Source organism: Carassius auratus, chromosome 21 (genome assembly GCF_003368295.1).
Source record: "Carassius auratus strain Wakin chromosome 21, ASM336829v1, whole genome shotgun sequence".
Lineage (NCBI taxonomy): Eukaryota > Metazoa > Chordata > Actinopteri > Cypriniformes > Cyprinidae > Carassius > Carassius auratus.
The window spans coordinates 8,408,385-8,425,648 of NC_039263.1; the positions used below are offsets into that span (position 1 = coordinate 8,408,385).

A 17,264-nucleotide genomic window follows, 5' to 3' on the forward strand; every position below is an offset into this window, starting at 1 on the left:
ATAGAATGAAGGTCACGCCAAGGGTCAGGGCGGGACTAATGACAGTGGAGATGCACCGTGCAGTGTCGGCAGCAGTTCAGGCTCGGACCGCAGATGACGGGTTCAGAACGGGCTGTCGAGACAGTGCTTGGAGGGCTGTGTCGACGGGTGTAATGTCAATGTGTTGGGTGGCACCTTTAAGTACTGGGTCAAGCAGGCTGACACGAGTGGCGGTGTCATGCTGGTCATAGGTCTGTGTAGCTGAGCGCACAGGAGTGTTGACGAGCCATCCGTCACCTACAATCTCTGCTTGCGTTTCTGGGACTTGTGTACTAGGCTTGGCTTCGGCAGGGCAGCATGTGTTGCTGACCAGGGGTTGCAACCCGCAGATTCCTTCAGCATTGTGTCTGAGGAAGGGTTTGCTAAGGCAGAGATAATGAATGTCTTTGGTCAAAGTACACATGTGCATGTTTGGGGCCAGGTACAGCTGTGTGTGGCTGTCGTGGTAGGCCACCACATCTGGAATGTGTGTCTTGGTGAGGATGTTGCTTTTCCACATCCTGACACTGACAATTTCTTTAGGTCTGTAGACTTGGCTTGACTCGCTGATGGGTTGGTTCAGGAGCACATTCACCTCTCTCTGTTTGAGGTTGACGTGCAGTAGGATGGCACTATCCAGAGGGTTGGCCAGGTGTATTTGTAGCAGGTCAGCTGGCGTGGTGATGGCGTAAGCCAGCACAGTTAGCACAAGGCTTAAGGGTATCATGTATGGTGGGGTTATACCCGTGGTTAGGATGTCATTGGAGGAGATAACCTCCCACAGTCTGTTGTTAACGCTGTAAACAGCTGAGTCTGGGTAAAGTAATTCTGGAAGACAGTAAACAGTGGTTTCAAGGAGTTTACGGTCTGGTTCGCTGCATTGACACTGGACATACCAGTGTTAAACATTCTGGCGGCAGCAGCGCTCTGAGCAAAGTTCCCGGGAACTGTTTTGAGCGGTGGTGGTGTCCACTTAACTCCATTTGTGTAACAGTCACTTTCTCGTGTTGGCTGAACATGTGTTTGACATCGGCCTCTGTGTGAGTGAGGGAGTCCTCTCTCCATCAATAGTGTGCCCTGTCATCGGTGATCAGGAGTCTCAGTGGTTCTCTCGGTGGCAGCTGTCCTCTCTTTGGCTGACAGCACAGCACGGCAAACCACAGCAGCATTCTGGTACAGATAATAGGGAGAGCGAGAGAGAAGGGGGAGAAAGAAACAAGCGAGGGCTGTCTTTGGTTGGTCAGGGCAGCCTCTTTGCTTAGTGGGCGGTGACTGGGTTAAGCTCGCCCTGGCCCATGTTTTGCCACATCTTGCTGCTGGCATGACGCTTGCTTCAGTGTTTTGTCAGTGGCTCTGGTGCTGCGTGGTGCAGCACATGCTGCGTCATGGCAATATATTGGCATTACAAGCCCTGGCATTGTGATGTCAGATGGTGCACAACCCACAATATGGTTCTGTGCACGCAGCATGTTTTGTGTATCATGCAGTGGTCTGGTGCATTGGTTGTCAGTGACTGTAGACTGGTTGGCAGGGTGGATGGAGAGGTGGTAAAGCAAAGTCATTATGGAGGTTTCAGAAGCCCGCATGTCCGCTATGCTCGTCTGTGTAGACAACCTCAGACGCGATTCTGAGGTAGACAGTTTAGCTAGTAAAGTTCTCATGCTGTGTGTAATCACTTCAACCTTGAATGTGGGTGGGTGGGTGGGTTGGTAGTGACCACAGAATGTTGTTTAGTGCGCCAGTTTTGGCAAGGGTGTCAGTGTGATCTTTTAAGTCCTTGTCTCGACTTGGTAGCTTCGAGAGTCCTTCTGAGTCTAGCATAGTTAGAGTCTGTACAGACTTTGTTCAAACAGATGTTGAATTCAGCTGGTGAACTGGCATAGTTGAACAGACACCTGTTGAAGGTGAACTGATGGTCGCCAAGTGTTAATGCCAGTTTGTGTTGGTTTTCCGGGTGCACCAGAATGGTCCAGAATCCAGATGCCACATCTAGTGTAGGGAGGATTGTGGCTCCTCTGATTCGGGGCATTTCTTGTTCCAGCTGGGTCTTGTGCCATCGTGACAGCGGCACCTGTTGATTCCTGTAGTCACTAGTGGGTCGCCACTCGCAGTTAGTTTTGAGTAGGTGCTGTTGCATGGGTGGATGACACCTTTCTCCAGTGTAGATTCGATGATCTCCTGCACTGGTTTGTGTGAGGCGATGGGAATCTTGTACTGTTTGACAAAAGTGGGAGGAGCATCAGGGTGCGTAGGTATGCGCACTGTGTGTAGGTTGGACCACAGTCTAAAAATTCTTTGGCACAGGATCCTTTGAGCTTATAAAAAACTTCTTTGGCGATCTGTATCGCTCTGAAGTGCATGAGCATCTCGTAGAATTTGCTGCACTTGAGATTGAAAACCTGTGTAAGGTTCTTCCGTCGGTGTGTCATCAGTCAGTTTGGTATTGAGATGTGTAGCAGCTTCATCAGTCTCACTGACGTTCTGGTGGGAGACTGTGTATACTGAGAGGTGTTGGTCATCTGTCAGATCCATTCTGCACACCTGGTCTTTGCTCAACGACATGACAGATGTTATGGCGACGAATTTGAAGGGTGCAGTGAACAATGTGTTGTTTGTACTCCTTTCGGGTATCAGTGCAGGTGGAATGGGCTCAATGACAGATAGTACAATTTCAAAGTCATTAAAGTAATGGCTCACTAGCCCTCCCAGCCCGTAGACCTTGGGAATGTTAATGTCAGTTGACGTGCAGTTGTTGCACAGGATGTAGGCTATACAAGATGACATTTCAGTGAGGGGTGTGGCTTCAAGTGTGAGTCAAAGTTCCCCACATTCAGGTGAGGATTGGAAGAAACCCGGCGTGGGGTTTAAAGGGCACCTATTATGCAAAATTCACTTTTACATGGTGTTTGACCATACATGTGTGTTGGCAGTGTGTGAGCAAAACCACCCTAGAATGATAAAAATCCACCTAGTGTTTTTTTTACAATCTCAATAATTCATGAGCACTGTCTCAAAACGCCCTGTTCTAAGACTGCTCTCACTGTGACGTAGAATTGAGCTAAGCCCCACCGACGTGGTTTGATTGACAATCTGGTTTTGGCATAGAGCCCGCCCTCCGTGATCTGTACACCATCCTCCATTGTTTCAACGACAGCCGGTAATGTCTCCTAAGAAACATAAGTGTTCTGTTGTGGGATGTAATAATGAACATAGTAGTTTTCACTTACTTCCGACATCAGAGCCACTGAAAACGCAGTGGATGGATTTTATTTATGAAGGAAAGGCGCCACTCAAAATTCCAAAATACGTTTATGTTTGCGCGAATCATTTTTTGACTGACTGTTTTGAGAACGAGGGTCAATTCAAAGCAGGTCTTGCTTCAAAGTTAATCCTCAAGTCTGGATCGTTGCCTACTGTTCGCGATGCAACGTCACCTTCAGAAGAAGTAAGTGTATTTCATGTTTTTTTAGAAAATAGTCATTTCAGTCGATGTCAGCCAGTTCAATAACAAATGCGTCTAAAGTTGTTGTCGTCGTCGTAGAAAATCTGACTGTGTATATAATGTAAACCTTGTTTGTAAAGTGTGTATCCACCCGTATATAATTTTTTAAAGATATTGTATTAAAAACCGTGTAAGTTTTCCGTAAAGACAAGACATCAAAATTGCTATGTTTATACAAAGGCCAGCACATCGACACGAAGCTGTAGAACGAGGGATATTGGCGTGCAGACAGAAACATCAAAGCTATGCAGTGTTGGTACACAACTGTCAATGAGGACGCTTCAAACACACCACAGGAGTGTCTGTATGTTTATGTTTTTAACTATATTTATATTATATAGTATACAATATAATATTATATAATTGTATTAGCTAATTGTATTTTTATATGCACATTTCGAAATTCATTTTCTGTAAAGTTGCTTTAAAACAATGTATTGTGAAAAGTACTATACAAATAAATTTGAATTGAATTGAATAGCCACGATAGAGAAAGTGAATCTTTGCTGAAACTTTGCTGAATTATATATTCCAGGTGTCCAGACAGAGACAACATTGTCAAGTTTTGATGTTAGCACAAAATTAGTTTCTCATACAGCTGTTGCGTCTTCCACGCCCCTCAAGACTTCATCAAAAAGACCTTGTCTGGACCTTGAGGAAGATGAAGATATCCTGCAGGAATGCTCTTCAATACTAACATCACAAGAGACTGATGTCACATTTAATCCTGCAGAGGCAGACACATCAATAACAGAGCCAAAAGACTTGTCGTAAGTTTATATTATATTTTAGAATAATGTTTGTTTTAATTATAGCATATCTAATTTTTCTGTAGTGCTTATGTAAATTAATGTTTTTTTTTTTTTTTCAGAGCTCAAGAATCCAGCCCTATTCAAAACATGTGTAAATATATTGTCTATGAGACCTGCATCATGGAACTGTTTGATGTGTGCCCGGTATGTCATAGAAGCTGTCATATAAGATCACAAAGGATTGGAACATTTCTACGTGTTGAACAACTCTGCCACCATTGTCAGTTCTCACGGAAATGGAACAGTCAGCCGATTTTGGGCAGTACTCCAGCTGGAAACCTTCACCTTTCTGCTGCTGTGTATCTCAGTGGTGCTTAATTTTTCACAATTGAAAAGGTATTTGTAAATGAAATAATCAATAGCTTTGCAGTTACATGAGACTAAAAATGTGTAATGTAAAAAAAAATTATGTTTATTCATTTATTAATTTACTGCTTACCAACTCTTCTCTATGTGTTGTCAGATATTTGCAGCTATGAAGTTACATCTTTTCAAGTACGACACCTTTCGTCGTCATGCACGAATGTGCATTGAGCCTGCTATTGTTTACAAATGGAGAAACTGGCAGGATGAGATGCTACAGCTGTTGGCTCAAAGGGAAAAGGTCATTGTTGGAGGAGATATGAGGGCTGACTCACCAGGTACATTGTGGGACAAATTTACATTGTTTTTTTATAAAGAAAAAAATATATAGAATTTTATCTTATAGACAGGGCACATTGTGTAATAAGAGATTATGTATTTTTGTTTTTGAAGGGCACTCTGCCAAATATGGCAGTTACACAATGATGGACCTGGAGACAAACACCGTTGTTGATGTACAACTCGTCCAGGTAAATGAGCAGAAACCTTTGATTCAATGTCCTGGAAAACTTGAATATTTTATTTTAAACGCAAAAAAATTATTATATTTTAACCAATTTTCAGAGTAATGAAGTGGGAGGAAGTTACCACATGGAAAAGGAAGGTTTGAAGAGAGGTCTTGAATTTTTGGATGCTCATGGAGTGACTCTGGACTGCATTGTGACTGACCGACATCCGCAAATACAAAAATTCCTCAGGGAACGCAATGTCAACCAATTCTATGATGTCTGGCACATAGAGAAAGGTAAATAACCTTACTACCATCATATCATTTTCTAAATTTTTACAGACTAATAATTGCGCTGAAACTGTTTTAGCGGATGATTATGTGTTAGCGGATTATTTATATATATATATACTGTGTGTGTGTGTGTGTGTGTGTATGTATGTATATATATATATATATATATATATATATATATATATATATATATATATATATATATATATAAAAAACACCACCATTACATTATATGTAATGACACATTGCTCTACTTATTGTGTGTTGTCATGTTTGTATTTAATTGAAATCTCCAGGAATTTCAAAGCAGCTGGAAAAAGTGTGCAAGCTAAAGGGTTGTGAGAAAATACGTAAATGGTTGCATAGTATAAAAAACCACATCTATTGGACTGCTGCATCATCAAGCAGTGGACCTGAAAGAGTGGCTAAATGGATGTCTATGCTAAACCACATGCAAAATAAGCACACACATGAAGACAGCAATTTTCCAGCATGTCTACATGGAACAAGGAGAAGTCGAGACACAAAAAAGTGGCTAGCTGCTGGTATGTAGGCTAAAGAAGCAATAGTTATTTTTAAAAAATGTATACAGATCATATAGCTTGCCTTTTTTTATTTAAAATTACATATCATACTATAGTAACACTTCCAATAATTTAGGAACACTGCCATATCTCAAGTTGGAGAAAGTTCTCTCCAACAAGAGAATTGTGAAGGATGTTGCCAAGCTAAGTCCACACTATCAGACTTCTTCTATCGAGGTTTTCCACAGTGTAATACTACGGTTTACACCAAAAAATGTGGTTTTTCCATTTCTGGGAATGTTGTGCAGGTAATGTTATTGTTGTAAAAATAAATTTACTTTTACATACACTGTAGACATTGAATGTTGAAAATGTATTTATTGCTTACAGACTATACCTGGCTGCACTACATTACAATGAGAATGCCGGGCGTCCTCAAGCCACGACAGCAGCTGGTCGACCGGTGTTCAAAGTGACCTTTCCAAAGGCCAAGAAGGGAGAATACCGGGTCAGAGAAGTAAAGACACAAGCAACATTCAGTATGTATAAAATGAGTTTACTTAACAAATTTACTACAAATGTACATATCTTTTTTGCATAATTTCTTACAAGCTATTAGAAAACTCAATATTTGACTAATTTAAAATAAAATAAAATGTTATATTGCACAGAATATGTGGATGACCTGCTGGACCTCATATTTGATAAAGTCTTTGTGGATCCTGCACCATATGTGGATGATGTTTTGAGGATACCAATACCACCATCATTGTGCGCAGAGTATGACCGGCCAGAGAAGGAGGAGGCCATCTCTAGTAGGGTATCTCGGTTTAATCAATAGGTGGTCGAAAACCTACATAACTACCCTGGGCATCAGGAAACTCTCTTCGAATCCTCAGGACCACACAGGATGGAATCACAACTCGAACTTTTCGTCCAAGGAAACCCCAGCACCAGCTCACAAAACTCCGATAAGCTAAAAATCTGTAACGACTAAGGCACACACACACATAGCCACGTTCTCAAAACAGGGTTCAAGGATTTTTCTGTGTTTTTTTTCTTTCAAATATCTATCATTTGTTGTCTGGAGTTGAAATATTTGATATTTAATTGATCATGGTTCAATTTTTTTTGGAGGAATGTCCTTTTATTAAAATTATTTAATTTCTAAACTTATTTGTACAGTTCAGTCAGTTTCTTTATACATAATGTAAATAAAAAAATGTATATGCAAGTTGTTGTGAAATTATTTAAAGCTATAATATGTTTTGTTTTCACTATAATTTCCTTATAACCCGGGAAAATATTAGACTAAAAATTAATTCATCAAAAATTCATAAAAACATTTGTAATATTTAGAAGAAATTGACATTTTTTCTTAAATGTGCTAATCATTAACACTCACTGTTGTACTCCACGAAGTCGCAGGGGACCATAGTCAGCCCTGTAAATGTTAAAAGCGTTTTGTAACGAAAACACATTTAAACAAACTGGATCCATTCCGGGATGGTCTACCATACATGATGGAGTGACTTCAAGTTGTTGCATCCGTCTTGTAACCTTTGATACAACAAATAGCGTATGACAGTTTTATGTCACTTATTATTTTTTGCAACAATTACAAATGTAAATAAATTAATACCGCTTCTATCTCCCTGCAGCATATATTTTCTGGTTCTGTAGCCATCTTCTCACATTTGCCACATAAACACCTGTACGACAAGTAATGTCAACATGACGCAATCGTTCCCTCGCATAAATATAATTTCGTTTGTACTTAGCAAACGTTATCACAGTATTTGTGTTTGTAGTTTAAAAAAATTGCGCGAACGTTATCACAGTGCGTGTTGCACATCCATAATTGCAAAGGGGACGCGATTAAAATATAAGTACATAAATGTATCAAACAACCATTCAGAGACGTCCTGCTCCATTCTCATTTGTGTTTCTTCTGCCGGAGTCTCTTCATCATCTGGGTCTGATTCTGGTTCAAACATATACGGCTGAATGCCATACAAAACAGCGGGTCTCCCACTCTCAGCCATTCTGCTTCTACCGATACCGATCGCTCATTGTAATAGGTGTGCCAGTTACGCCCTCATCCAAAGGCAGGGCGGGGATATGCAGCTCATTTATATTTAAGGTGGTACACACCAAAACAGCTCTTTTTAAAACAGGCCCCAAAAATGACATTTTCAAATGGTTATAATAAATTAACTGTGGGGTATTTTGTGCTGAAACTTCACAAATACATTCTGGGGACACCCAAGACCATTATTATATCTTGTAAAAAGGGGCATAATAGGTGCCCTTTAAGGTTTGACCACATTGCAGGTTGAGATGAACAGCGACCCCTTTGGTGTAAGCTGGTAACACCGTACCCTGTTCGTTGACTAAGGTGCAGGGGCTTGAAATTGAACTTGAGCCACGGCTGGGTGCTGGGGTTCCCGTGACCTCTTTGACCTGACAGTCTGGCTCTGTGGGAGTTTCCGTGACCCCTGTGACCTGGCAGTCTGGCTCTGGCAACCTGTGTGGCTGGAGGGAAAGAGGTTCTCGCACTTGAGCAAAGTCTTTTAGCCGTTTGAAGTTCAGAAAAGGGTCAAAGTCGTCTAGCAGGTCTTTGTCGATGAGAAATGTATGAGTGTTCATTGGTGAGAACATACATGGGATGTACTAGACTCATCAGATCGATGGAAACAACCTGTTCAAACCGGATGTCATTCTGGCTGTACGATTGTACATTCAGTTCACAAGTTTGAGGTGTAAGATGTAAGGGAAACAGGTAAATTTAGCTCAAAGGGAATCATTTAAGATTTTAAAGGGAATTTGAACAGAATCACTGTTTCACGGCTGATCACTGCGATTCCAACCTGGTCTCACAGAATTCCGTGAAATGTCCACGGGCCCTTAACTCAAAATCCGTGAAGCCATCACGGAATTGCCCCAAATTCCGTGACCTGGCCACGGATATTTCTCCAACGCAAGTCAATGACACTGACCTCCCGTGGTCCACACACGGATACCCGTTTCAATGACGGAGTACAGAACTCGCTGAACGGACGTGCTTTCTCATTTGGAAACGCAACATTTGAAGTATTTGTTTCTTTTCCAACATCAAATGCCATATGTAGTTGTTGTAAATGTAGTTATTGCATTGTCCTGTCATCATAAAAATTACGTTTGTTTCAGTTAGATAACCAAAGTCCCGTGATGGCATGGACCTCAACAACCTGACCTCACTCACTTGTTTAGGAACTTACAAGCTTTTCGTCGACTCTGTTGCAATGGCATGTAATTAACTTGGCATTTTTTCTCGTCCTGTCATCATAAAATCCATTTTGATGTTGTTTTACACACATTTTGGCTATAGTCAGAGCTAAAATCTGTGATAGGAGCACGGAGTGAGTCTGTGCTGAGATCACGGATAACTCTAACGCAAGTCAATGGCACTCATCTTCCGTGGTCCATACACGGAAACTCGTTTCAGTGATGGAGTACAGACCTCACTCAATGGACGTGCTATCTCATCTGGAAACGCAACAATTGAAGTATTTTTTTTTTCAACACCAAATACAATAACCAACCTGACTGTTATTGTAACTATTGCATTGTCCTGCCATCATACAAATTCACTTTGATTCTGTTAGCCTAACTAAAATCTGTGATAGGAGCACGGAGTGAGTGCTGAGATCACGGATAACTCTAACGCAAGTCAATGACACTCATCTTCCGTGGTCCACATTTTGTCACGTAATTTAATCTATTTATTCGTGGCAGGCACACGTTTATTTCGTTATTTTCGTGATTGCAGTACGCTTTTTAAACTAATGCATTTCAACTGGAGGCATATTTCGTGCATCAGCACGATATTTTCTGATTAATTATTATTATTATTATTATTATTTTCCACAGGACAACAGAAGAAACTCACTGAAACTTGAAAAAAAAAAAATCGGAGCTTAACTTACTGTAACAAAACTGAGCAACATACTGTATTGCTGGTGACAAAAACACATATTAAAACTTTTTTTAGCTGTAAAATGCGCAACGGTTCTTTTTTTACTTTTTCATTGATTTTTTTTTTTTTCATAGGCCTAGATTTTTTTATTTTTTTTATTACAGAATTCAATATCAAGTCCTTGACACATAACTGTAACACATTTTCACATTAAGAAACAATTTAGTTTAAATAAAAAGAACAACAATAAATAAATAAATAAATAATGTATTTATTTATTAGAGATAGGCCTACTGATTTTTTTTTTTTTTTTTTTTACTTTAGACTCTAAAGTTAAAAGTTTTTATTAAGGTTATTGTAAAGGTTTCTTAAAAATGCTGTTGCTGATGAGCCTCTGATCGCTGTCAGATTCTGTGATATGAATGTCCGCTAATGGGCTTAGAATGAGCCCCGCTCGGCCAGTGTTCTGGCTTACTGTAATATTTCACCGGTAATAAGACCGAAATAATACAATTAAAATAAAGAAATGAATGAATACATGATAACATCTAAATAAATGTTGATAGATTTAGCGTTATAGTTTTAAAAAATATTAATAAATAGCAAATCAACACAGCTTCGAAATAATAACCGAGAAAGACCTAAATAATAATAATACATAATTAATAAACAGCGCCGCCCCTCCCACCACGCGCATCACGCGCTGTGCGTCAACCCCAAAGCGTCAAAAACTGAAGCGTGGTCAAGCGCCTCTAGAGTCACTGACATGAGATGTTTATCGCTTTGAAATCACGTTCAAGAAGTCTCATTCAGCATACATCGCGATACTTTCCATCAGTTTACAAGAGCCGCAGGTTGGGTGAGTTATACAGATGGTGAGTAGTAGTAAATATGCTCTTTTAATGCCTGTCATAAAATGTATTCTGTCTTCTTTATTAATCAGATGAGCGCCTTATGTTTACTCTCTGTATTACATCGGTCATCCGAGGCTGTGCGTTTCATTGTGTTTAACTAAATGAACACAGCTGCTAACCGGTTAAACTCTATCGGTCACGTGACGTGACGTGCCGTGCCACAGACCTGGGATCCGTTTTATATTCATTTCAGGTTCAAAGATGTAAGTTGTATTTGTAGTAAAATCATGGTAACCATGACACCTACAATAGTAGGTAAAACCCAGTAAACAAGACATTTACCATGTTTTTTTGTTTTTTTTTACCACAGTAACTGTAGTTTTACTGTGGTATAGTAATAGCACAATAATCACCAAAATAACTATAGTTGTACCACTGTAATGGTAGTGTTTTAATGTGCTTTTATATGACATATTTCACAGTAATCACATTTACTGTACCATGCTTGTAATACATTTTTAATGTAAATCAAAAAAAAAAAAAAAAAAACATTTTTCCCATCTTGCAGTTCAATTCATATTGTTTTATATCTTAAATATTTTGCTCACAGATCACTATTAACATTCTGTATATAATTCTGTTTTATTTTCTTTCCCCTTGTATTAATTTCTTAGCTGAAAAGGCGTAAAGGAAGCAGTCACCCCAGTGGTGTTTGTGGAGAGGTATTCCTTCAGAAATGGAGAAGACAGAAAGCTGCAGAGGCAGGTTGGTCTGTGATAGTTTGTCGCTTTTATCAAACATTCCTGTTGTTATCATTGTTGTACGGTCCAAATACCCACACTTGCCATCATTGCACATTTCCTTTATTTGGCCCAAGTGAGCATGAAGATCACAATGTGTGTCGATCTTAACATGACAAAGTTCATTTCAACTTTGCATTTTAAAAGAAACTTCTAAATGTCTTTTCAATAGTCCCTATTAAAGATGACAATTTATTTTGTGGTGCTTCTAATTAAGTGATAAAAAGAAGTTACAAATGATGTACAAAATAAATATACTTTTCTGTGCACCAAGAAAACAAGCAACACTTTGTTTTACTACTAAATTATTCTCAATTTCTAATTATTATTATTAATATTTCACAAACATTGGAAAGGTTTGCGTGACCTCCTGTGAGATCTCTGCAAAAAGTCTCACATTAATTCCAAAACATGATGCATGATGGGATACACTAAGCGTTGTATAGCGCTCCGGAGCAGTATTAGAGAGGTTTAGTGTGTGTTAAGGACACTTATTAAGTGTGTGCTTTGGCATTATTAAGACCGGGGACAGTCTCATAGTCACGTACACACACTCTCAAGTGAATAAGACCTCAAGTGTGGGTATCTGGAAAGGGGAAAAGTCTTTAAAATGATCCCTAAATACAGTCGCACATCAAAGTCTTAATAATTCACTAATGCTTTCATGGTCTAAAAAATAATGTATAAGTAATGTATAAGTTAAAGTATATAGTAATGTATAAGTTGCATGTAATGAAATAATATTTCCTTTCTTTCTGTCTTACAGGATTGTTTGCAGACAATGCTGTTCTTCTTTTTCAGAAGTTTTTGGTGGGCCAACCCTCACAACCTTACTAAAAACTAAAAGAGCTATTACTGAGTCTCAACGAATCTTGCCACTATCAGCTCTTCCCAGGTACATTTGTTTACTCATCAAATGCTCTGGTCTGAATCTTACTTTAAATTAACTTAATTATATGTTTAATGAGAAATATTGCTCATTGCACACATATTAAGATTATCTTGTTTCACAGAAGAGAAGGAAGACCAAGGAAATGATTTGCTCAGGATGAGAAATGAAGATGGTCATCTTGTGCTCAAGCAAACAGAAGTCCTCTGGTATGTGTGTGTTATGTGTTACAGGACTTTATGATGATCTCTCACAGGACTGGTCATGTCAGCCGTTATTATTCTTTCCAATGTTTTTATATTTATTTTATTTTATTTGATACAGCTATAATAATTATAGCATGTTAGCAAAGTTTGACTGGAACATTTTTAATCTAAAGTTTAAAAAAAACACCACCTGTTATTCTTAGAAGCATACAAGTGTCATAAAAGTGGTTTAATTGATATAAACACCAATTGACATTATCTCACTGTTTTGTGAATGTTGTGTTATAAATTATGAATTGCTAGTTGATTGGTTTGAAGCCAGGCCTTACACTGCACAGACTAAAACACATTTGTGAGAGAAGTCATTAGCTCTGGAGAAAGATTCTAGAGGAAGAAAACACATTTACTGCAACAATAGATGAATTCTAGAGTTTCTGAGAAGTACACATGCTAATGGAGTCTCATGAGCAAGCCTCTGTAACTTTTTCTAAATTCTTGCATAATGAAATTGTTTATTGCAGTATTTTAACAATTTTACTTTGTACAGATGGTCTCATCAGCCAAATGAGGGGTTTTGACCAAGTGATGCTCTTGAAAGGAGTGAAAGAAGAGGATGTGGTAAATTGTCTTCAGAGAAAAAGCTTCTCAAAAGATCTTAAAACAGCTTGAAGAATGGTAAGTGTACAGTTCTACAAGGGTCATAGTTGCTCATCTTGCTAAAATCACACAGAACATAAGCTGAGCTCTCTGTCCATTAAACAACTTCATCTGGATTGTTTGTTTCACTTTGACCAGGTCTAGGATCTTAGGACTGAGAGATCTCACTGGCACCCAGTTAACCTTCATAGAGAACATTTATCAGAAGCGCTGTCTGGGTAGGGCAAGAAACATCATCAAGGATGCCTCTCACCCTAACCATGGACTTTTCACCCTCCTTCCATCCGGCAGGCGTTACAGGAGCCTACGCTCTCGAACTAGTAGGCTCAGGAAGAGCTTCTTCCCCGAGGCTGTGACACTCCTGAACACCGCACCACCAATCTAACCTGCACCTGCTCTTTTACTGCACTGGTCACAGTACTTTACATACATGTATTGCACTACTCATATTTTGCACAGACTGCACATGGTTAAATCTATTACACTATAAACTGTCTAAAGCTGTTACTGTACAAGCACAGTAAACTATTTCTACAAAAAATATCATTGCACTACTGTTATTTTGCATATAATAAATTGTTAAACTATACTTTTGCACACTCATTCAACTGTATTTATAACCACTGTTCTCAAGTTCCTGCTACTCATAATGTATATATAATCCTTCTTTGCTCTGTTCATAATGTACATACAATCCCTACATTACATTCATATTTATATTCTGTATATACTCTGATCAATATTGTATATAGCAACTCCACTGTACATTCTGTATATCATAAGCTTTACTTACTCTGCACTTTTATGTATATAAAACACTATATTCTTGCACTTCTGGTTAGATGCTAACTGCATTTCATTAGCTCTGTACTTGTACTCTGCATAATGACAATAAAGTTGAATCTAATCTAATCTAATCTAATCTTCTGGCTGAGAACAAGCTACACCACATCAGTGCTGGACATCAACCACAAGCTGTTTCCAGACACGAGAGAAGATCATGATGAAACCAGTTTAGATGTGTTGATAAGGAATCATTATTTTCTGAAACAGTATCACATGTCTTATAAGTATCACATGATCTGTATCACAGTTGACTGGATGGGACTGTGACTTTTAAGGACATTTCATCACTCATCTGTGTGAACTGATTAATATATGAGGTTAATGTATTTTTGATGATGAATAATTATTTTCCTTGAATCTTATTTGTCTTGATGCTACTTTATCATCTTTATAGTCTATGCTTCAATAAAATGAATATGACGAATATTGTGTTCTGAAGATTCTTGGTAAATACATCATTTTACTAGGTAGGCTCATATGTGTTTATTTTAGACTTGGAAAAACTACATAATCATTATTGGGATTATTTTTTACTTAAGACATAAAAATATTTGATCAGATTAATGACATCTGGGACATCAATACACCAGAAATTTATTATTGTTTATATTTAGTAACAAATGCCAATTGTTTTGTGAAAGAAAGGGAGTTACGAGATTAATTATTTTGCATTACAAGATGGTGCCATGGGCTTTATTGTTACAAACACTTGAGGGATAACTGAGAATGTAGCAGGAATGATCAATGTGGATCTTGTACTCCATTCAAACCAAGAGCATACACATTACTGATGTCCAGCACCTGAGCAGCAAGAGACAGGGGTGAGAGGACATTTTTACACTGATTTCTGCTAATTAGTTATTAGTAATATATATATATATATATATATATATATATATATATATATATATATATATATATATATATATATATATATATATATATATGAATTAATTTGTCCTTGTGTAATAGTGAAGTATCACAATGTGTATACATTGTCCTTGATTACTGCTTAACAGTGGGGAATAGATAATGGCATGTTGGGTTCATCCATTATATTTATTGATGTTTACTTCAAAAATCAAATAAATAATCTATTATTTTTATTATTAAAACATTTTTTTTATAATTCTTCCATGTTTCATCAGATAGCCTCACAATGTCCTATCAAAAGGTATAATAGCAATGATGTAAGAATTATAAAACTAATGAACTGTGAAAACGGTCAGATATAAATGTGACTCAGCTCAGTTTGTTGTCCATGATGAGGAGAATACATATATGTAGGTTTTACTGCCCTTCTACCCCCAGGGGCCCAGTAGCACCCCCCGGAAGAGCCAAAAACTGTACATTTCAAATGGCTGTAAATCAGAGTCCAATTAACATATCAAAGCGAAAATCAGCATGATTACTACTTATGCTATGCTGATAAAATAATGTTGGGCACAGTTTTCAGAAATAAATGGAAAGGTGGCATAAAGGCATTTTACATATTGCATACTCTAAAATACTAAATTTCACCATGCCTCTCAAATATATCATAGTGGTTTACACAGTGAACATATTTATATGTCCAGTTTACCATTAAATATATTATTTATTTCATTTCGTTAATAAAACTTTTTAAACTACATTACCCATAAGCCTCCATCTTTCCATCTATGGAAAGGGAATACTAGGCGCTGTTTTTTTGTAGTTCATTGAAGTTATTCTTAGGGTTAGTGTTAGGATCTCGCTAAAAAGGTTATTTTTCTCAACATAGAAACACCCAATGTTGACTTAATATATTTACTCATGTGATAATAGCAGCAAAACATACTTTTGTAACATGATCCGCTGTTTAATATGGGTTAAAAGATAATCCAACCACAGACAGTCCTGCGGTGACAAGGGACATTCACAGCCAATGACATCAAGCTGAGCAGCGTCATCACACTTCCTTAACCATTTATTGTCATTCATGAGCGCTGTTTTCCGTTTTTCGGCGAAAGGGATAGATTGGTTAACAATAAATTAAATTTGCCACCTATTAGATAGTGTTTTATTAATGTCTACACCTTCTTCCAACAATAATGCAAATACAGAATTATTATTGTTATTCAGACAACAATTTGGCAATATCGATGTGTACATGTGTGTGTACAACAACACGTGATGTGAACTGCACAGTCACAGTTTTATCTTATCTAACCAAAAGATTAATTTCATTCAATTTAAAAGATACATTTTTTTTCCTGACCAAAGTCAAGAGCATTTACTAATAAAAAGTAAAGAGTGAAATTATTAAGTTATTAAATTATTAAAATTTGTTTCTGTGATTTGCCTTGCTTTACCAATTAATCTCTAGGAATAAAAACTGAAATAAAGCATAATGAACATACAGAATTTTTTAAGAATTTTCCAGTATTTATTGATATGTCAAACTCATTTAAAGACAAAGTGCGCATATTACTGCACTGTCACCAAGCTCGTTTTTGAAGAATAAAACTATGAAGAAAAAAAGGCAGTTATGTTGTAAACGTTAACAATTTTCAGTGTTCAAATTCTTTTATTAAAAAACAAAACATTATAAATATGGTATATGTCTTTCAGAGAACACCGGAAAAAGATAAATTTTCTTAAAAGATTCTATTGACCAAAAAGTGATACACACAATGTAAATGTTTCAAACCCACAAAATAACATCATGAAGACATGCATGTCAAGTGTGCAATATCATCTATAAAACTCAATCAGCACAGCATCAGATAAACACTGATTGTCCGAATAATGGAAGAAAGATAAAGTGTTCAGGAAAACAAACACCTGCTACATAAAAATGCAGAAATATAACTTTAACAATAACATCATTCACTTCATGACTGGAACTAGGGGATTGCTGTGCATGAATATGTGCTTTACTAAAACTCCTGATCAGAACTGATGCTTTTTTATGATAAAAGCACCAGAAGTAAAGTTTACTGTATGAACCTTGACAAAGAGAACACAATGCTTTATCAATATGATAAATGCTATTTTTTAACTATTGTTGTCATCACTGGTTCTGTATACAGTACAGTATATGGGTTGCTGGAAGGTCACAATGTATTCATT

General features: G+C 37.7%; 1 protein-coding gene and 1 long non-coding RNA gene across 3 annotated transcripts; both read left to right on the forward strand.

Annotated features, from left to right (window-relative positions):
- Positions 1–3,302: 3,302 nt before the first annotated feature.
- Positions 3,303–7,145, forward strand: LOC113038371 (uncharacterized). 2 transcript variants are annotated; one of them, XM_026195723.1, is made up of 11 exons: positions 3,303–3,463; positions 3,701–3,824; positions 4,056–4,290; positions 4,392–4,668; positions 4,796–4,973; positions 5,089–5,165; positions 5,260–5,440; positions 5,734–5,982; positions 6,098–6,269; positions 6,352–6,500; positions 6,633–7,145. In XM_026195723.1, exons 5-11 carry the CDS (start codon positions 4,808–4,810, stop codon positions 6,800–6,802), a joined length of 1,164 nt encoding a protein of 387 aa, XP_026051508.1. In that variant the 5' UTR covers positions 3,303–3,463; positions 3,701–3,824; positions 4,056–4,290; positions 4,392–4,668; positions 4,796–4,807; the 3' UTR covers positions 6,803–7,145. The 2 variants fall into 2 exon arrangements, with proteins under 2 accessions (XP_026051508.1, XP_026051507.1); XM_026195722.1 differs by lacking the exons at positions 3,303–3,463; positions 3,701–3,824; positions 4,056–4,290; positions 4,392–4,668 and having other exon boundaries at positions 4,724–4,973.
- A 4,334-nt stretch (positions 7,146–11,479) lies between these two features.
- Positions 11,480–12,633, forward strand: LOC113039169 (uncharacterized). Its single transcript, XR_003274889.1, has 3 exons — positions 11,480–11,538; positions 12,340–12,468; positions 12,587–12,633. It is a non-coding gene; the product is annotated as an uncharacterized LOC113039169 (long non-coding RNA).
- The last annotated feature ends 4,631 nt before the right edge of the window (positions 12,634–17,264 follow it).

Coding starts and splice junctions, on each gene's coding strand:
- LOC113038371 (XM_026195722.1), top strand. CDS start 4,784: ATGTGTTGTCAGATATTTGCAGCTATGAAGTTACATCTTTTCAAGTAC. Junction 5,166..5,259: donor TTGATGTACAACTCGTCCAG/GTAAATGAGCAG, acceptor ACCAATTTTCAG/AGTAATGAAGTGGGAGGAAG. Junction 5,441..5,733: donor TGTCTGGCACATAGAGAAAG/GTAAATAACCTT, acceptor TGAAATCTCCAG/GAATTTCAAAGCAGCTGGAA.